This window comes from Equus asinus, chromosome 17 (genome assembly GCF_041296235.1).
Source record: "Equus asinus isolate D_3611 breed Donkey chromosome 17, EquAss-T2T_v2, whole genome shotgun sequence".
NCBI classification, from domain to species: domain Eukaryota; kingdom Metazoa; phylum Chordata; class Mammalia; order Perissodactyla; family Equidae; genus Equus; species Equus asinus.
This window is the reverse complement of record NC_091806.1, coordinates 651,173-673,365: the sequence shown is the minus strand read 5'-3', so window position 1 is coordinate 673,365 and position 22,193 is coordinate 651,173. Positions and strand designations below refer to the sequence as shown.

Genomic DNA, 22,193 nt, shown 5'->3' with positions numbered 1-22,193 from the left:
AACCACTCGGCCACGGGGATGGGCCCTGTTCTTGCAACTTTTCTTGTAAGTTTAAAATATTTTCAACATAAAAAGTTAAAAATGCATTATGGAAATTACTTAAATTATAAAGATGTCAGTTTATAACCTGTAAAAGCAATGCTGACTTACTATTCAACCCATAACAAAGCAGATTAAACCATGTGATTGCCAGTGATTGGTATACAATTTGAATTTTCAACTCTAAACAATGATAATCTAAATAATGAATGTTTTAAGCATTTTTTCACTTACTAACATATCCAAATTAAGAGAACCACAAAACCATAAAAAATTCACTTAACTATTACACAATGGTGAAAACTGATAATCAAAGGAAACGGTGAATGAGAGCATTAAATGTACAGATAACACAGGAAACAGTTATTTTGTTACAATCTTCCCTCCAATACTTTTACGTCTCCTCCTACGACAAGGCCCACACGTGCAGGAGATATTTTGTTGAGGTAATGTCACTTTTAAGTTTTATGAAATTTAGATACGACTCGAGCACTTATACAAACATCACTGGTGCTGAAAGTCTCAATTATAGCTGGTAAGAGCCAACTCTCTGAAAGACATTAAATGGAAATATTAAAATTGCCATTAAAAAATCACATTTGACTTAAAAACTATCAAAAACCACTACTTTTTTTAAAACAAGGGGACATGAGTTTACGATGGCTGAGAAACACTGCACTCATCTACATAGTGAAAAATTCAGAAATGGATCAAAACTTGACTACAGAAATAGCTAGAAATAATGACTAGCTCTTTGTGAGAACACTCCATTCCCCACCCCCTAAAAGAATGAGAAGTTCTCACATATACAGACTCAGTACTAAGTAAATGAGCGGTGTCAGCTATCAACCTGAAACCATGAAGATGTGTTCTTCATGTTTAGACACTCCTGCAGCAGAGAGCTGGGCATCAAAACGAGCTGCAGTGATGGTTTAAGCCACCTTCTCCAGCTTAAGCGGCCCTTTCTTAACACATGGGACCTTCCTTAGAAGCTGTCTCTTTCTTAGTCTGGCACTGACATGATTATACTGTTTAAAAAAAAAAAAATATGGAGCCAGAAAACTGGGTTTCAAACCCAGGAATAATATCAGCAAGTAAAAAACTATCAATGTTCGGGGCCGCCCAGTGGCCCAGCGGTTAAGTTCACACATTCCGCTTCCGAGGCCCTGGGGTTCCCCAGTTCGGATCCTGAATGTGGACATGGCACCGCTTGGCACGCCAGGCTGTGGTAGGCATCCCACATATAAAGCAGAGGAAGATGGGCACGGATGTTAGCTCAGGGCCAGTCTTCCTCAGCAAAAAGAGGAGGACTGACAGCAGATGTTAGCTCAGGGCTAATCTTCCTAAAAAGAAAGTGTCAATGTTCATTAACAACCCTAACCCTGACTGCAGTTCTAAGAAATAGTCACAGTCAAGACTACTATGAAACACTCAGTAGGTGCCTCAATGATTACTTCTCAATCAATCCTATACTGATCGAGAAATCACAACATGGTGTAGTCAAAACAATAAACCAGGAGACTAATTACTTTATAGTCCAGCAAGTATAGAGTATTCTTCAAGGCATGAAATATAGCAATAAGATTCAAGTACGGCCCTCTCTAAAGCCTCAATTTCCAAAACTAGCTGCCACAAACACCTAGCAGTAACAGATTCCATACGTACATCTTTTGCAGATCGAGTCAGTAATACAGTATGCTAATTGAAAAAAAAAAAGCTTCCCAGGTGATCCTAAAGCAGTGCAAGTCATAAACTCTGGCCTCTTGATTTATTTTACTCATGTATAAAATAGGGGCTAAACTAATTCATCTTATCTTCCAGCTCTAAACTTCTGATTTAAACTTAACGTCCACTTTGGCTTTAAATACGTAATATTTGCTTATTCATAGTTTGTTGAATTAAAATTCAAGGCCATCATCACGAAATAGTTAACACTTTTTTCCTTCAAATTCACTATGAAAAAGTTACCAAAATGTCCCCATAAAAGACCATTTCCCTTGGTTCTATATGAGGTAATGGATGTTAACTAAGCATTGTGGTAATCATTTCACAATGCAAACTATACTGAATCATTATGTTGTACACTTTAAATGTATACAATCCTACATGTTAGTTACATCTCAATAAAACTAGAAGAGAAAAAAAACTTTTCCCGTACAGGAATCTTTACACATAGACTTACAATAACGTTATCTGTGTATGCTAGAGCTAAAATTTTGCACTTAAAAAGAAGGGTTGTAATTCAACATGTTTTATCACATGTATAAAAGTATTAGGAACATTAAAAATAGCTTTGGGATTTAGTTATTTTTGGGCCTTATTACATGTCAACAAGTATTTTTCCAAAACTACATTTCAATCCTGCCTTTGACATCAGATTCTTCGTTTTCAGAACTATCACTTAACATTTCCAAATAGAAAATTTTTCTTTGAAGGTCTCCTAGCATACAAAATGGTAAAACTTACCCCAAGTTATGCTTCCCTGAGCCTTAGAAAAGCCATTTAGTTTTCCAACAAGTCGTATTCAAAGAATATTCACCATTTTGTTGAAATTGCTGTGAATTCTGAATATGTGGGGATTCTACAGACTTCAGTTTATTGCACCATTACACTAAGGAACTGTTTTCTACTCCAAAGTTGCTAAGAGCAAAACTGCTTAGTAAGAAAAATTAAAGTTTAAAAAGAAAATTATTGGGGCTGGCCCCATGGCCGAGTGGTTAAGTTCGCGCACTCCACTTTCGCATCCCAGGGTTTTGCCAGTTCGGATCCTGGGCGCGGCCATGGCATGGCTCATCAAGCCATGCTGAGGCGGCGTCCCACATGCCACAACTACAAGGACCCACAACTAAAAATATACAACTATGTACCAGGGGGCTTTGGGGAAAAAAAGGAAAAATAAAATCTTAAAAAAAAAAAATTTACTTACAAGCAAATAAATTCTTGTCCACAGAAGTCCAGCTTTTAATAAGATATTAGCATTATTTTACATATTTTCATTTCTTGGAAGTGCCTTGAACCAGACTCATTCAAAAGGAACAGCTGTTTGCAAGTTGAAAGCATACCAAACAACATAAAAAATGAACCTATTAAAAAATATTTGAGTCTTTGATGTTAAGAGGGCTGTTTGGTTTTTGTCTGTTTTAAAGTCAATTAACTGCCACCTGGTTCCCTATGCTCAAGTTAGAATCAAAAATGTAGAGCATCCTAAAAATGTACAGCATCCTTAAAATGCCTTTCTGTGTTAGGGCTAGTTCTATGTCCAAACACGGTTTCTCACCCTGTAAGATTAAGGGCTTAAGAATGTTTGTGTTTATTCATGGATGTCATGTATATCTTCAATTAATACCTCTTAAGATAGGGGTAGAAAGTCACACACTCAATCTCCTAAGATCTTACTGACTACAATCCCCAATAATTTTTAAAAACTAAGTTTTAGATATTATGTCTCTCCATAAATGCCCAAGAAATTCAGGGTAAATCACAACCCAGACAGAAACTTCAAATGCACGCTCAAATATCCCTTTTTGTTTCACAACATATTTGAGAATGTATGTACTTTTTATTCAAATCTGCTTACAGATGCCTGTTCTACATTTTCAGAATATACCATAACTCTTATTACACACACAAAAATAGAATATAAAGAAGCTGGGTTAAAAATCCAGAAGTCTTTGCAGAGGGAAAAAGAGGACCATTTTTTTTCAATGTTTATCAGTGACTGCAAAGACTAATTTTGCTTTATAAAGATGAGAAATATAAAGGCAATCAATCAGGTCAATTAGTATAAGGTTTTGCTTGAAAAGAAATGGCTATGTGTCACATAAATAATTACCTATAAGACATAAAAAATAGAAAAGATTTTTTTAAAGACAATTTATCTAAATTAACTATGTCCTTTTGCAAATAGTTTTATTATGTAATGCCTTGAGTGAGGAGAAAAGGCCAGAAGGAAAAAATGTACAGACCATGTTAGTAGAAGTAACAACACCTAAACAGTTATGGCTCAATAATAGAAGGGAAAATGGATGGGATAAGATATTTCAATAAAACCTAAAACAGAAGTTTACTACTTACAATAGAAAGCATGCAAATATTTCCTTTGTTTTTAAAATAGTATGTAATTATTCAAAGCACTTTCAGATATTTGATCACTCAGTTCTGTGTTTGTAAATAACTCCTGTGGTCTTTTACACCCCTACACTACATTTATACATGCATTTAAGAGACTATAGATTAAAAAGCATATTGCGTTTTAGAGTATAATCTGAATAATCACACAGACATGGACCAACATTTATTACAAACAGGAAAAGAGCAGATCTATAAGGAAAGAGTACAGATTAAAAAAAAAAAAGTTGCAAGCTGAAGTATTGAAATTATATTCTACATAATAATGCAATAATTTTATCTGTATTTAAAAATCACATTGCTCAATATATACAAAACATTATAATACAGTAGTTTAAACTGCTACTTAGAGGCATTAAAACAGTATTGACAGTGGAAAAGTTTATTTCAATTTAGGTCACTCATGTTCCATCCTGAGTTCACTTCCATTTTCCAAGAAGAAAGATATTTTTAAGTTATTTTTCCCAAGTAGAAAGGTTATTTTGAAAAATTGAAATGTAGACGTTAGACGTTACAACCCATTATGTATAAGAAAAGGATTGACATTTTATGATTTTTTTTTAAAAAGGAATCAACTCTCTATACACTTTTATTAAAGAATTCCAGCTTTCACAGACAGCAAGATACATTGTTGCTATTATCAGCAGCATTACCGTCTTCATTTCTCCTTCAGCTACCAAAAAAAACATTACCCTTTTGTAGGAAATTTTTTGTGAATGTGACCCAATTCAAAACAAAATACTCCTAAGATATTGTAGCTTACGTGCTATCAGTGATTAACTAGCTACATGAAAAGCTACAGAAACCAAAAAGGGGAAAAACAACTTAAAGAATATGGCAAAACTATAAATTTTCTCAATCTTGTGATACTTAGTGACCCTTCTCACCACTCTAAAAAGTGGTTCCTTAAAGAACATTGAGGCTCTGATTGGCTATTCCATTTAACTCTCTAGTGTTTAAAAACTCACATTTCTTAAACTCAAAACATACTATTCTGCAGATTCAAGAAATCTGTGTATCAACTAAAAGGCTATAGATGTATTAAAATGTTTCCTTTATTTTAAAACTAAGCAGCAGCAAAAATATTTTCATACCGTAACAATTATCTTTAGTCTCTACACTTGATAACTATATCACTTTAATAGTCATACGATTGTTAGCTCTTATGATATTAACTCATGTAAAGTAGCAGTTTTGGAATTCAAGAGTAAAGCAATATATGTCTCGCACTTGAGGCAAAATGTGATCTCATATATAATATAAAGAACACTAAATTAATTTGGCCTAATTCTTGAAATTATATAATTATATTATAAATACAGAGATGTTGGTCATGCCCTTTCATTAGAACAAGAAAATTTTACCTCCAACAATTTCTTTGCTTTAGCAAATAAAAGTGGGTAATGAATTAAGAATGACATTTTAAAGTTCAACTTTTATACAGTAGCTAGGTTCTACTATACATATACGGTATTGCTAAATGCTCACTGATATGAGAAAAGCAGATATATTGGCAATTACTAAAAATTAACTTAACAAAAATTACTTGTCATTAACTTAACAAAATTTATGTAAAATATGCTCTAATTTGCAATTGCTGTTTCAAGTTTAAAGCAAAAAAACAAACAAAAAATCTGTTTTTTTTGTCAATTTCTTCTTAAATAGGATTTACAAATTTCTCTGGGGAAGCAAATTACCTTTTGTTATTAAAGATGTAAGTATTTCCTAGTAGCAAGGAACTAAATGTGTTTGGACTCATACACATTGGTTTAGCTGAACATAAATAAATGAAACATTGCAATTTTCCCACCGAAGTACTGAGTTACAACAAATGTATTAACAAAACTTTATTTTCTTGAGAGTGTATACAGGATATTATGTAAACACTGTTAGCATTACTTTTAATGTAAAGACATTCTTATTATGACTTCAGATCTTAATGTATTATAAATAGGTGTGTCTTCTCCAGAAATATTAAAGGCCACACTGGGTGACATGACCAAAGAAAGTTTTAGCCTTTCATAGGCTAAATAAAGTACAAAAACGTGAAAATAGAAAAATAAAGAGCAATCAGGAAAAACACAGCTCAGGATACGCATTTCTGTAATCAGCATGCAATTTAACATCTTATTTCCTAAATTAGAAAAATAAATTTTACAAAATGCACATATATTTCTTTATCATTTTTTCTCAAAAGACGTTTTATACATATTCATATTTGTGTGTGTTTGTGTGAAGTAACTGCAAACATAACCAACTAAATAAATCAAGGAATTGATAGCAGCTCTGAAATAACATGAAACGGGCCGGTTATTCAGACAACTTTCACCCCCTTGGAATAACATCTGGTCTGAGAATTCTTTTTTAGAATGCAGTTCATATTTTTAACTAGAAAATGGTACAAACAGATGCAACTGTCTTTATACTCACAGAATGGACTATATCTAATTGGCAATTTCAGCTTAATTTATGGTATAACGAAATGCATGAATAATGCTTGAATATTTGAGAAACACAAATTTCTAAAACTCAGAAAGTACTACTTCATTATACAAAAACTATTATGTACCAATTACGCTCATTTCTGATGAGTTTCCATATAAGCTAATGTGTTTAAAAAGTCAAACTAGAATGCAGGCCAAGTACAGGTGATCCAGGTTCCTTGCTTTAATGAGTACTACGAAGCAGCACTGGCTTCAGCACACTTCAGACACGCCTATTCACTCACCTGGTAAATTTCGTGCCAGTCTACTCTGATGATTAAATATATTAAGGAAAGAAATGGTCCCAAAGGTTAAGTGATGAAACCTTAAGAATATGGTCTTGAGCCAAAACCACAATCAGACTCCACATAAGGTACAGTCTCTCTTACACATACAAACACACAAACACACATACCACATACACAACCACACACAAAAAATTTAACACCCATACAATGTTCCTGCTATTGTCCAGTAATTCTCCCTTCCCCAAGTAATAAAATATAAACTACAGCACAAATATAATGAGTACACTGTAGCCTCAATTTAAATCTGCCGTTGGTTGGGTCCATTCTGAGGGGACACATCACAGGTGACACTGTGTTGTGAAGTCTGTTCAGTACCGCTGATGACTAAAGCCCTTTGAACAGGTCCAAACAGACCCACATATTATCAAATTTCAGCTATTGTGGAAAATGCTATGATGAGGCTGCAGTGTACTTATGTTGAGAATTTATATTATAAAATTAATATTCAAAGAAAGAATACTTCATTAGTACTATAAATAAGTTATAAAAAGAACTGGATATCATTTGCACTTAATGTGGATATCAATTATTCCCATCTCACCCCTTCCATCCCATTAATTTACAACCTGAAAAATGATTACTTGATGCCAAGTGTTATCAATACATTAAGGCTTTATTATCATCTTGACTGCTAATTCCAGTCTTCAAAAATGACTATTTCCCTTCTAATCATAATAAAAAATGAGGCCCTTACTCTTTAAAATAAATATGCCTCACTTCAATTTTCAACACAGTTAGAAAGCAAGAAGAAAAAAAAATCAAAGCAGCATTGGGTAAATTATGATTACAAAGGTTTGAGACACATTAGCTTAATTCCTGTATAATGTAAACTTTATCCTACAGAAAAACTTTTCTTTAAATTATTGAAGTGCTTACATTTATTGACAATCCACATATTTTCACAAAATTAAAATCTGAAATAATTTTTCACCTGTTTCATTTCACCAGAGACACTCAAAATACTCTATGAAACTAAGTTAACATTTCTGTATTTTCTTATAATACCATTCATATTAGTTTGTAAGTAGGAATAAAAAGAAAAATGAGCTCTAAATAAATGACACAGGAGGCAATAAATTGACACATGACAAGTAAATAAAAGGCTAAAGCACTCCAATACCATTGAAACTGTTTTAATGTTGTTGCAACTCCAAAATGCAACAATCATCAGCTTGTAAAGACCCAAATTTCAAAAATTCATTTTAATTACTCCTTCATACCTATTTTACAAAATAAAGGCAAGAAACATTTAATCCTCCTTGTCCTAGTTGTGCTATCTATGTTCCTAACTTGTTTTCTATCACTATAGTGTATGCTGCAATTCCCATTAGATGCTATATAAGAAAAAATAAAATAAAATATTAACCTCTGCTTCAATGTACAGTTTCCAGAATCTGCCAGAACTGGGGAACTGAGCAACAAGGCGTTCGTAAGTCTTCCGTGCTTTGTCTATAGGTTGATTCTAAAAGTGAAAACCAATAAAGAGCATTTACAATGTTAGGATTATGAAAATACTATTTACTGCAGAACCAAGTAGTGTGATTGGACCCATAGAGAAGGAAATGTAATCCTATATCACTAAACCTGTGCCTCTCGAATGAGAATGCTCCAAGCGTCAAGGTCATATGGATTCTCTTCTAATTTCTTTTCGGCTTTCTTCACCTTCTCTGGGACATACTCAGCTGCCTGGGGGGGAAAAATAAGGAACTGAAGTTACTGTTTAAAAAATCTCATTCCTAATTTAATTCAAGTACAATATATCAGTCTCAAATGCAATATGACAATACAAAGCATAAAAATGTTCTCTTCTAAAAGAGATTTGTATTTTCTGTAATCTACATATCCTATGTTATCATAAGTCACTTTATAGAATCACATCAAGTGATCACATACTTTTAAAAGACATTTTAAATTTAAATAAACCCATCTTTTTAATTAAATACTATAGAGCAGCAGTTCTCAAACTTTGTGGTCCCAGGACCCCATTTATACTCTTAAAAGTTGAATATGCCAAAGAGCTTTTGTTTATGTCGATTATTTCAATATTTACCATATTAGAAACTAAAACTGAGAAAACGTTAAATATTTACTCATTTATATATAAATAACAATAAAATTATTTACATGTTAACATGAATAACATTTTTATGAAAAATAATTATTAAAAAATTCAGTGAGAATATCCTTGTTTTACATATTTGCAAATCTGTTTAACATCTGACTTAAAAAATATAGCTGGACTTTCATATCTGCTTGTGCATTCAATCTGCTGTCACATCACATCATGTAAAAATTCCACTGTACTCTCATGAGAGATTAAGAGTGAAAAAGGCAAATAATGTCTTAAATTTAATACGAAACAGTCAGAACTCATAACCCCTCTGGAAAGTCTTAGGAACTCCCAGGGTCCCTGGACCAAGTGAGAAACACTGCTATAGAGCATTCATCCTGACACAAAGAAAAAGCATGAAATGACATGAAAATTTTATTTTGATGTAAAAGTTTTAAAAACATGATTCACAAACTGTACACACAGCATAATGAAAACTCTATGAGTTTTAAAAAATTGTACTGAAATATTTAGTGGTCACATTTGGGTGATGAGTGGTGTAAGTACAGGTGATTTTTCTCTCCCTTTCCATCTTTGAGTATTGTCTAAACCCTTTAATAAGGTAGTTTTTTTTTACTATAGAAATGTAATCTTAAGAAAATTAATACCTAACATAGTACCTAGCATCTATGCATAAATACAATTACTTCTCAAATTGTTATTCAGAATACTATGTGTACCACAAAAAGAAAGTGACACACAAACAAGTCAGATAAATATTATTTTATACAAAGTTTTGTTTTGCCTTTTTGCAGGACTTGAAATCTATAATACAGCAATACAGAGGAATCATATTCAAGAGAGGAAAGAGAGGGAAGCACTGCTCCTTAGATCTTTCTTTTTCTCCCTTTTGTTAGTGGCAATTAATCTCTCACAGAACAATTCTGTTAAAACACCAGTTGGGAAAAAAAATTTTAAGTCATCTCTTTAGGAAAAAAAATTACCTGGGAGAAATATACTTTTTTCTTTGGAATACGTTAGTTTCTACCACTGATAAGTATACATATATTTAGAAAGAAAAACATGTTTTAAAAGACTAATGAAATTTTGTATCAAAGTTATGATATTTTACTAATATACAAGAGCTTTATAAACAGCTTGCTCAAGAAACTAAAACTGTAAATGTTTAAGAGGCTACTGGCCCCACCCACATATTAAAACATGAAATGACAGAGTAAACAGTTTGCTCATGGTGACAAACGAATCACTAGATCAGGATGTTTCAGAAAGAGAACAACATATGGAAAATTAGCAAGTAATAAAGTGGCATTTTACAATTCAACAACAAAAAATCAAACAACCCGATCAAAAAATGGGCAGGAGACATGAACAGACATTTCTCCAAAGAAGATATACGGATGGTCAATAGGCACATGAAAAGATGCTCATCATCGCTGATCATCAGGGAAATGCAAATCAAAACTACACTAAGATATCACCTTACACCCATTAGAATGACAAAAATATCTAAAACTAATAGTAACAAATGTTGGAGAGGTTGTGGAGAAAAAGGAGCCCTCATACAGTGCTGGTGGGAATGCAAACTGGTGCAGCCACTATGGAAAACAGCATGGAGATTCCTCAAAAAATTAAAAATAGAACTACCATACGATCCAGCCATCCCACTACTGGGTATTTATCCAAAGAGCTTGAAGTCAGCAATCCCAAAAGTCCTATGCACCCCAATGTTCACTGCAGCATTATTTACAATAGCCAAGACATGGAAGCAACCTAAGTGCCCATAAACAGATGAATGGATAAAGAAGATGTGGTACATATATACAACGGAATACTACTCAGCTGTAAAACAGAACAAAATCATTCCATTTGCAATAACATGGATGGACCTTGAGGAATTATGTTAAGTGAAATAAGCCAGCTAGAGAAGGATAATCTGTGTATGACTCCACTCATATGAGGAATTTAAAAATGTGGACAAAGAGAACAGATTAGTGGCTACCAGGGGAAAGGTGGGGTGGGGGGTGGGCACAAAATGTGAAGTGGTGCACCTACAACACGAATGACAAACATTATTGTACAACTGAAATTTCACAAGATTGTAACCTATCATTAACTCAATTAAAAAAATGACATTGTAAAAAAAAAAAAGGTGGCATTTCAAATCAGAATGGTGAATTATTCAATGTATAGTATTAGAATAACCATATAGTCATCTGTTAGAATAACTGAAATGTCAACTTTATCAAAATAAAGTTCAATTGTTATTTTACCCTTTGCACCAAAGTAAGTTTCAGCTAGATCAAAGATTTAAACATTAAAAACAAAACACATGAGGGGGCTGGCCCCGTGGCCGAGTGGTTAAGTTCGCGCACTCTGCTGCAGGCGGCCCAGTGTTTCATTGGTTCGAATCCTGGGCGCGGACATGGCACTGCTCATCAAACCACGCTGAGGCAGCATCCCACATGCCACAACTAGAAGGACCCACAACGAAGAATATACAACTATGTACCGGGGGGCTTTGGAGAGAAAAAGGAAAAAAAAATAAAATCTTTAAAAAAAAAAACACATGATGATGTACACTCGAAATTCATGTTATTAAGCAATGTTACCACAATAAAAAATTTTTTAAATAAAAAACACAAGAACGAATGAGAGAAAAACATGCTGAAATGTATCTTTGCACAGGAAAGGCTCTTCAGAAGCCTTTGAAAAGAGTAAACTTAATTCATGAAGTTTATGTGCATGAGAAAAGTATAATCAAAGACAAACAACACGCCTAACACATATGGCAAAGTACAAAATTTATTAATATAAAGTTCAGTCAAGACCAGCAACTCAAAAAGAAAACGGGCAAAGTATTCAACAGTTAGTAGGAAGAGAAGTAACAATGAACTTTAAACACTCAAAAGAAACAAGTGTAAACGGTAAGACAGCGATGGAAGGTTTTAGAATTAACACTGCACTGGAAAGGGCAGGTGAAAACATCCTCACATTGTTGGCAGGGGCAAATAGTAAACTGACCAAAATTTAATACGAATGTCTGACCCTGAATTCCATTTCTGGCAACGTCCTACTGCACAAGTGCACAAAGATATATACTGAAGAATAGTCAGCTACTAGGTTGTTTGTTGTTGCCTAAGACTAGAAATAATTTAAATAATCATGTACAAAAGAACTGAGTAAATAAATTATAGAACTATCACTAAAAACACGCCGAACAAGGCAGGGCAGGTCTATACATATCAACATAGAACAATCTCCACAATACTGGCTTAAAAAAAAAAGCAGACGGGCTGGGGAGGGAGAGAGACACACCCGACATACACTTACTCTACATTGTATACTCTTAGGCTATTGAATTTTTACCATTCACCTGAGAAATATTTGCTCAGTGTCCAGTATGTGCCAAACAATGTTCAAGGGGCACTTGGGGTACAACAAAATAAAGACTTCTTTCACTTACATCTAGGATATAGAGCCACGCACTGGGGCTTTGGGGAGGGGGGGAAAAAGAAAAAGGATGAAAGAAAGACTTCTTTCAAAGGGTTTACTTCTTGGAAAAAAACTTTAAAAATATTTTAAAATAAACTAAGATCTTAGTTCATAAGATACTGACTATAAAACAATCATAAAATAAGAAGTAAATCTGCTACAGCAACTTTCAATCAGGAACTAAACAGCTTATCTATACCTGAATTGCTTTAATCAATGCTAATAGTGTTTCAAAGCAGTCTGATGGGAGGGCAAATAACTCAAGATCCACTTGCTGTAAATTAACCAACAGAGAAACTCAGAAAATAGCATCTAATATTTGACCAGCATAATCACAGCCAAAAAGTATAAATTTCTCTGTACTAAATATTAAAAAGCCACTCCTTTAGTGATTCTCAACCCTGGCAGCACACTACAATCACCTGGAGGAAAGGGAATTTAAAAAGATGCTCAAGCTCCACCCCAGATCAATTAAATCAGAATCTCTAGGAATGGGCCTTGACCATCACTATTTTTTTAAAACTCTCCAGGTGATTCTAACGTGCAGGCTCTCCACGGTACCTAACCTTTTTTTGGTACCACAGAACCTTCCTGCAGTCTAGTGAATCCCATGAGCCCTTTCTCAGAATAACGTTCTTAAATATACAAAATAAACTATGAGGGATTTCCAAGGAAACCAAGTATACTGAAACAGAATTACTGAAATATTTTTAAACGAAGTTTTATATAGTAACGGATCTAGTGGCAAGTCTAGTGATTACTGCAACAATATTTTGAATTTATGTTCCAGTCAGAGCTGTTGCTAACAGTGCTGCTGTGGTTTCCTGCCTACATTTATAATAGAAAGAAAGGCTCAAATTTCAGTTAGAGATTAATGAAATTAAAGAGTTTTATTTTCCCCAACCGAATTCATGGAAGCTCTAAAATTTTATCCACAGACAGCTAAGGGAAGGGGTTACCAGGGATCTAAGAACTCATGCAAAGGATGCTGGAGAGCAGATGTAAAAAAACATTTGTTGAGCATCTACTATGTCAGGCATTAATGATTACTCCTTGTTAAATAATTAATAACCCCATTTCACAATAAGAAATATAATTAAACTACACAACCTGCCCAAAATCCAGTTAGAATCTGGCAGAACCACCACTGAGCTCTTTTCAGAATCTGTTACATCCCTAAATATCTTCCTCTGCCCAAGGATGTAGTTCAGTGTTCATAAAACAATCTATATGGATACTTCTCCATCAACTGCATTAATGAACAATGGAAGTTAACCAAAATGGCCAGGAGTTACTTCGGTAGTTATGGACACATTTAATTCCCACAATAAACAGTCGTTCATCGTCACAGCTATAAACCAGTTGGGTAGCAAACACTGTAACAGTTTTGTTTTCTGGCCTAGTTACCATACTGCTACAGGACAAAGGAAAATTGAACAGCTTTCCAGAATCCACAAGGAGACTGGACCTCCATAAGAAACGGAGTTGTATTATTTCTTGAATCTGTTCCCAGATTAGAGGAATAGGTCACTTTAAGAAAACTTTCGGCAAGTTTCCTGTGCCCATTTGTAATGGAATGAGGTCAGAATTCTGCTTAGTAACAGCAAAAGAACAGCTGCCCCATGCTTAGACGTCCCAAAACACATTACTATAAGAAACTCTTTCAAAATCCAGCTTTTGCCTTTGGAATAAGCTATAATCCTATTACCATTCTTTAGAAGGTGTTAATGGGAAGCAGGATGGGACTCCAAATCAAATGAGAAGAAATGCTGGACTACTTCCCAAGGCATGCCCATTACCAATGATATTAGCAGGACTTTGCGAACAACTTTGACATGCACAATTTTAAAAACCAGAAAAATAATACATCTGTATGGAGTATACAGAGATACACACCAACATATACTATTTCAAATGGGTATAAAAATCAGGAAAAAGATGTGAACTAGATGATGTACTTTTTTTTATAAAGGGAGAAAATGCTACGAGGAACTATCTCCAGCATCTGCTCTATGAATTGTTTTCTAGTAGGAGTGCATCACTAAATATCAATGAACGTATTTTGTCTGTGAATAACAACATGTGCATAATTGGCTGAAAGTATGGAAGTAGGGTAAATCCATTACATGTCTGACCTTTTCAATTTCTTTTTTGGTGAGGGCTTTATTGAAACAATCACACACCATACAATTCACCCACTGAAAGTACACAATTCAATGGTCTTAGTATATTCCGAGTTGTGCAACCACCACAATACATTTTAAAACATTTTATTGCCCCAAAAAGAAACCCGTATCCATTAACAGTCATTCCCATTTCCCAGTCCCTAGCCCTAGGCAACCACCAACCTACCTTCTGTCTCCATTAATGTGCAGGCATTTCATGTAAATATCACATAATACACGTTCTTTTGTTTCTGGCTTTCACTTTACGTGTTCTCAAGGTTCATGTTTTATCATATGTCAGTACTTTCCTTTCTACTGCCAAATAATATTCCATTGTATGGATATCCCACATTCATCAATTGATGGACATTTGGTTAGTTTCCAATTTTCTTTGTTTAAAGATTGGCACCTGAACTAATATCTGTTGCCAATCTTTTTTGTTCTTCTTCTCCCTAAAGCCCCCCAATACATAGTGGTTTATTCTAGTTGTGTGTGCCTCTGGTTGTGCTATGTGGGATGCTGCTTCAGCACCCCCTGATGAGTGGTGCCATGTCTGCGCCCAGGATCAGAACCAGCAAAACTCTGGGCCACAGAAGCGGAGCGCGAAAACTTAAGCTCTCCGCCATGGGGCCTGCCCTGGTTTCCAGTTTCTGAGTGGAGTTCATTTTGTGTTTTCTTTTCTCTTAGGTAGATATCTAGAAGTGAAACTGCTAGGTAACGTGGAAATTCTATGTTTAACATTTTGAAGAACTGTCAGGCTGTTTAACGAAGCAATTATACCATTTTACGTTCCCACCAGCAGTGTATGAGGGTTTCAATTTCTCCACATCCTCACCAACACTTGTTGTTACGTGTCTTTTTGACGACTATAACCATCCTAGAGGGTGTTAAGTGGTACCGCACTGTGGTTTTGATCTGCATTTCCCTGATGGCTAATGAAGCTGAGCATTTCTTCATGTTCTTATTGGCCATGTGCCTACCTTTGGAGAAATTTCTATACAGATTCTTTGCCCATTTTTAATAGGGTTATCTTTTATTACTGAATTGCAATAGTCCTTTATATGTTATAGATACAAGTCCCTTATCAAATATATAATTTACAAAAATTTTCTCCCGTTCAGCGGGTTGTCTTCACTTTTCATGTTTAACCTTTTGTTTGTTACGTGAAGCTAACTCAGAAACAGAACTAATGACGTCGGCCTCACAGCACCGCACTATTTTAATGGCTCTCAAACTTTTTGTAAAGAATCGTTCTACACTCTTAAAAACTAAGGAACCAAAGAGATTTCCTAAAAATGTGGGTTACATCTATCAACATTATCATATTAGAAATTAGAAATTTTAAGTATTTAACTCATTTTAAAATAATAAACTCCTCAATTTTAAAATATTTTCCAAAACAAATAAATAATTAGTGAAAACAATGGCACTGTTCTACATTTTTGTGATCTCTTTAATATCTAGCTGAAGAGAAGACATCATCCACTTCTGCTTTCAATCTACAACAACACAGTTTTGGATGAAGTATATGACTACATAACTACAGTTATATAGCTGGAAAAGGGAGCAGCATTTTTAACAGCCTTTTCATGTAATTGTGGACATGTCATGCAGCCTCTGGAAAACTGTGAGTTAAGCTTTACTGAAACTGCAAACGGCTTTCTTTCTACATGGCATCTTAATCTACAATGGGGGTTGTAAACTGCTGGAGGGGGGTGGAGAAGTGACAGGCACCATTACATTAATCATTGAAAGAATAAAATAATCTAATTTCCTCTTCCCATTCCCACCAGCGAAGTAAAACTTGGACAGAAAAAAAGGTAGTTCCCTTCCTCCAAATAGCTGCCTATTTTTGTGGTAAATGGGGAGGGTGTTATGCTAGAAGTCATACAGAAATTAAGTTAAAATAAAGATCAGTGAAAGTTTAATCCAAGTGATAAATGTCAAGAGTAGGGAGTAAGTGGTAAGTAAAAGGACTGAAACCTAAATAAGCTCTTGACCATGACCAACAGAACACGCAGAGATGAGGCTCATATCTGGTTTTGTAATGAGCGTTTTCCACTATTAAGGCTAATGACTAAACACAGTAGAGGAGGAAAGCTAGTAAAATACTATCAAAACCCTAAGCGTGCTCAAATAATCTGCAATTTTTTTTCTCCATTTATTTTACAAAGAACGTATTCAAAAACAACTTTTAAGGTCCAGGTACCCCTAAGTGGTCTGCAAGCTTTCATTTACACAAAAATCACCCGCGATACTTGTCTCTGGCAAAGACTCTCAGCCTCTCTCACAGCATCTGTCACAGTGCGTCTGAAACTGGGGTGTAGGCACCCATACTTTCACAAAGCACCTATGTGATGATGATGCAATGGACATTAACTCCATTTTGAGAAACAGTACCTAATCCATCTGTTCTGTAAATACATTTTTCCAAATATTGTGTTTCCTTAAAAATAAAGTGACATCACACCTAAGCCATTTCCGGTTTTTTGCTAAAACATTAAGAAAACTGCAAATACTATACTAAATATATTTATCTCTATTAGGAACAATTATTGCCAAATATTCTACACAGTCCAGTTTTCTCAAGAAATATTAACAATAAAGATCAAATCAAATTTGCCTGCCCAAAACTGTTATACTAAATATCACATAAAATGGGAGGGGGAAAAGTAGGAAAGGCTATTACAGAAAGATTTTGTTAAAAATAGATAAAACAATTGGGCCCAGAGGACACATCATCTAACACACGTACTCGGCCCTTTCCCTCCCTCTTCCTAACCCCAACACACATCCACTTGGGCTTGAAAATTGTTTGGCACTACTGTCACCTCCTAACAACTAGTAAGTACTGATGGCTAGCCAATGAAATAAGCCAGGATTCAGGTTTCGTCACTGTGTTTCGTCTTTCTTCCCTCATTAATAAGTATATAAAACAACACATATTTTTCGGGGCCAACCCCATGGCCGAGTGGTTAAGTTTGCACGCTCCGCTTCGGCGGCCCAGGGTTTCGCCGGTTCGAATCCTGGGCGCGGACATGGCACCGCTCATCAGGCCATGCTGGGGAGGCATCCCCGCGTGCCACAGTTGGAGGGACCCACAACTAAAAATACACAACTATGTACCAGGGGGCTTTGGGGAGAAAAAGGAAACATTTTAAAAATCTTTAAAAAAAACACATATTTTTCATATTTTCTATATTTTCCCAAACTTATTTTTCACCAAAAGCAAAACAATGACTTACGGCCCTTTTCTTAAGAACTATAGGCAATTAATTTGCACTTATTCAAGTCATGCAATTTTTCCAAAGTGAGAATCATTTAGTTTACATTTTACGCCTTCCTAATTCTATGAGTGTTTAAAAAGTGTATGATAGGCTACAGATTATTTAAAAAGTGAAGTCTTATTTCTAACAGACAGTGTGCAAACAAAATTTTAGGGACTTAAAGGTTCATATGAATTGACTTGGTTGAACACATTTCTCTCCCTCTTCTTACCCAACAAAACTTTAGAAACCATCCCCTCTTACGCCCAAAATATTTTACTTTGTATTATTTATGCACCTGCCTCCCGAAAAGACTAAATTCTTTCAGAACTTGTAACATATTGCATATAGCCTAGACACAAAATTCATCCATTCACTTACTGAACACCTTAAAGTATCAAAACAGTATTTCCTAAGTTTTTAAGATGTAATGATGAATAAATAAGGCAGCCCCTTCAACTCAAGTTCAGACCCAGAGGAGGAACTCTAACTAGCCTACTAAATGTGTAGGGGTAGCACAAGAGAAATGGAGCTAAGAAACAAGATGATCAAAAGTTGAAGCAGCAATAAAAAAAAAATACACAGGATAAAAACAGAGCCATAATTCTACACAGGAACCAGACGTGCTTTGGTTAGAGGGCAAACAGCTATACTGACAATAGTTTGTCAGGGTGAACTGGCTAGAACAGTACACACGAAGCCCCAGGAGAATACCCAGGAACAGCGCAAGGTAATTTAAATAGCTCTCTAAATGCAAAATGGAACCTCCTTACAAGAGTAAAGAAAAAATTCAATAAACCTTAGCAGTGATTTTGCTTGTCTATAATCATTTCCCTCTTTCAAAGGGCACAAAGCTAGAGATGCAGTACCAAGAAGGAAATGACCATCCATATTTTTGAGTAACAAATAGAAGATAGTATCAGGTTTATTTAACAAACTATTTTTTTGAGCTTCAATACTAAACCTAAAAGAAATCCACACCTTATATGTTGTAGGATTCTTTGCCCATCCCATCCCCTGGAATCTTTCCAAAGTAAATCCATGATTCAGAGCGGTTTTAACTTTTTTCTTATTATTCTCCAATTTTGTTTAGTCTCTTTTTCTTGTCCATCGTTTCAGGTCATTTTAGGCACTCTCTTTTCTGCTAAATTTTCATTGACTCTTGTCTATACATCAAGCAAGGTAGTTGATTCACATTTTAATTACGTCACTCTGAAGTATCACTTAATTACCATTTCATTTAAAGTTGAATATCTGGGATATGCCTCAAAGTAACAGGGGTGGGGAGAGCAAGTGAAAGTGCAGAGCAAACAAGATTAACCATGAGTTGAAGCTCTATTTTTTGGCATCTTTGAAATGTATCATTACAAAGTTAAAGAAAAGACAATATGAAGATGACTCTGTTGGCAATCAGACGTCAAAAAATGTGTTTTTAGACTGACAGAAAAAAGATCCAGGAGCCATTGTAAAGGCTGGGATACGCTGAGCATCAAAAGAAAAACAGCTATAGCTGATTTTAAACTAAAATACAAGAAACTCATGAGTCCACAGTAATAATCTTTAAAAAGGAAAAAGAAAAGGGAAAAAAACCAGGAAATTTCTTCTTCACAGAAAAACATGAGCCAGTAAATAGAGACAGAATAACAGAATTTTTTTAAAACCACCATTTGTCACCTCCAATGTAATAACTGATTTATTAAAGGATTACCAATTGATGATAAATAACTAGGCGAAAGGTTATAGAGGAATACACTGTCAATCCACAGATTACCAACTGCAAAAAGGGAAATAATTCTTTACAATGAAGAGATCCACAGTGATCACCCTCATCAAGTGATCAAACTTAACCATCACAAAGAGTGGAACAACCTAGCATGAAGTGCCTTTGGATGCAATGTTACAAAGTATTCTATCCAAAAATATTTAAGCCAAGTATTATCAAAGCTCTGAGCTTACACATAACCATAAAGTTTTCAGGAAATACAGAAGACGAAGGGACAAGTTAAATGACACCACACATACACAAATCAAATGAACCCAGAAAATAAGTTCAACAGGAAAACTGTCCTGGATTCTTCAAACAGACACTACCCTAGGGGAGAAAAATCTGGAGCAACTATTCATGAGACAATCAAATGATGCAATGTAAACCTAGATTAGATTCTGATTTTAAAAAATACAAAACTGTATGAATCACATTCTTGGGACAATCAGGGAAATTTGAATATGGACTGGATTTTAGAAATGATACAGGACTGCTATTAATTTTCTTAAGTGGGAAAATGGTATTATGGTTATACATAACGGAATTAACGTCTGTATATAAGAGAATACTGAAATATGTGTCAACTTAGTTTCACATACATATATATGGAGAAAGCAAATATAGCAAAACGTTTAACAACTGTTGATTGTAAGTGAAGAATTGTACTGTAGGTGTCATTGCACTTTTCTTTCAACTTTTCTCTAAATTTTGCACTGTAAAACTTTTAGCTCTGAAAGTTTTCACTACCTGCTCTCTCGTTTAAAATGCCACAATTCTGAAATATTCAAGGTCGTGGCAACATTTCAGTGTCTTTACAATTTAAATTTAAGAATTAACAAAGAATTGCAGAAACTTTCAATGAAACCTCAGTACATTACTCCTCTTCGATTTTCAGATGACAAAATAAGAGCCCAGAAAAAGAAAAAGGGTATGTATACATAAACAGATTTGATATAATAATTTTAAGATTTTGCATTTTTGACTATCCTAACGGCATGTAAAACGTAAACACTGCGAGGATTTCAGAACTGAAATCAAAGGACGAGCAAACACAAAATCTAGTTCAGCCAAACTCTACAGACATGATGAAATTTAGTCACCCAGACTACTCAATAGGAACGCTCGTTTTGCCTCATCTCTGTCAACCTCCAAGACCAGCCTCCACGTTACAAGCCGGGGACTTGAAAAACGAAAACCTTAGTGTATTTCGTTGCTACGGCAACGGGAAATTTCAAGAAACTGAGACTCTGCAGTCTAGCAGACCTCCATTTTAAAAACTATTTACCTAAACATACCACGACTTACATCGAAAAACAAACTGAATGATACCTTTTAACATATCAGCTTCCTCTTTCAAACTAAAAGGTAAATACTATCCTACAAAATTCTGAATAAAGAGCAAAGGAAACAAATCGTTTATCTAAAAATCTGAATTTTAAAATACTTAAATGTCGCTTACACCCAATATTAAAAAAGATGCTTTTATCTACAGTGGCCAAAACAGACTTCTCATTTCCGATTTATCAAATTCTGCAATATGTGCATCGCTGGAAAACCGAAAATGAAAGGTGGATATAAGAGAGAGAAAGAAGGAAGCGGGAGAAAGCCACAAAATGCCCAAATCCCAGCATAACCATGCTATACTTCCAGCCTCCTTCCTTCGCTCTGACAATCTATTTCTCCAAATGAGTTGCATCGCAGATTATTTTTCCAACTAGTAACCTACTTCTGAGTACCGCACATACTGGAGAGGGAACACTGTCAAGTTTTTCGAAAACAGCGAGTCCACGTTAAAATAATGAATTCCTACCCACCCTAACATCAAAACGGTATCAAAGGCAGGCGTCGCACCGGAGCAGCGCCACGAACCTAAACGGGAAGCGCTCCCCGGCTATTGTCTAAACCAAGTATTTGTTCCTACTGGCGCCTAAGCCAGAGAAGTCCAGAGAGAACTTTAAACCCCGGTCAGATCTTGTTCCCCACTCCCACGGCCCCTGTGCACGCGGGCCTGCGGTTCTCGAGACCCCTGACTCCTTTCTCAGGCGAACACGGCTGCAGTCCTCGGACCAAGGGAGACGGAGGGAAGAGGTCGCCACGAGGCCCCACCACTCTCCTTCCTCACCTGCTCCGTGGCTCCGTCTCCTGACATGGCCTCAGCTGATTAAAACGTGCGACCTGGCCCGCGATGCGAAGCTAGAAAAGAAAATTTAAACTAAAACCCACTCCCAAACCAGTAAAGTTAGCCCTGCCCAGCGGAGCCAGACCGCCAACACGAATCGCCACCGCCCACTCAGATATGAATTAAAATGGCTGCGCCCCTGCCGGCCGAAGAGGGAGGTGTGGCTTCTACATTCACTTCCGGGGCAGTGGGCGGAGCTGAGTGCACCTCGCCGGTTACTCGGACGCGCAGAAGCACAGAGCTCCCCGGGGCGGGCCCGAGGCGAGCGCGCACGTCACGGCGCTGGGCGGAAGAGGC

The 22,193-nt window shown here is 35.6% G+C and overlaps 1 protein-coding gene across 1 annotated transcript in view; it reads right to left on the bottom strand.

Annotated features, from left to right (window-relative positions):
- The window catches only part of CSTF3 (cleavage stimulation factor subunit 3), a 67,264-nt gene extending 45,179 nt beyond the window's left edge, over positions 1-22,085 (bottom strand). The window contains exons 1-3 of the mRNA XM_014851073.3: positions 21,840-22,085; positions 8,543-8,644; positions 8,325-8,420 (exon numbers count right to left, since the gene is read on the bottom strand). Of these exons, the coding sequence (XP_014706559.1) occupies positions 8,325-8,420; positions 8,543-8,644; positions 21,840-21,866 (225 nt within the window). The 5' untranslated portion in view covers positions 21,867-22,085. The remainder of the gene's footprint in view (positions 1-8,324; positions 8,421-8,542; positions 8,645-21,839) is intronic.
- Between the last annotated feature and the right edge of the window lie 108 nt (positions 22,086-22,193).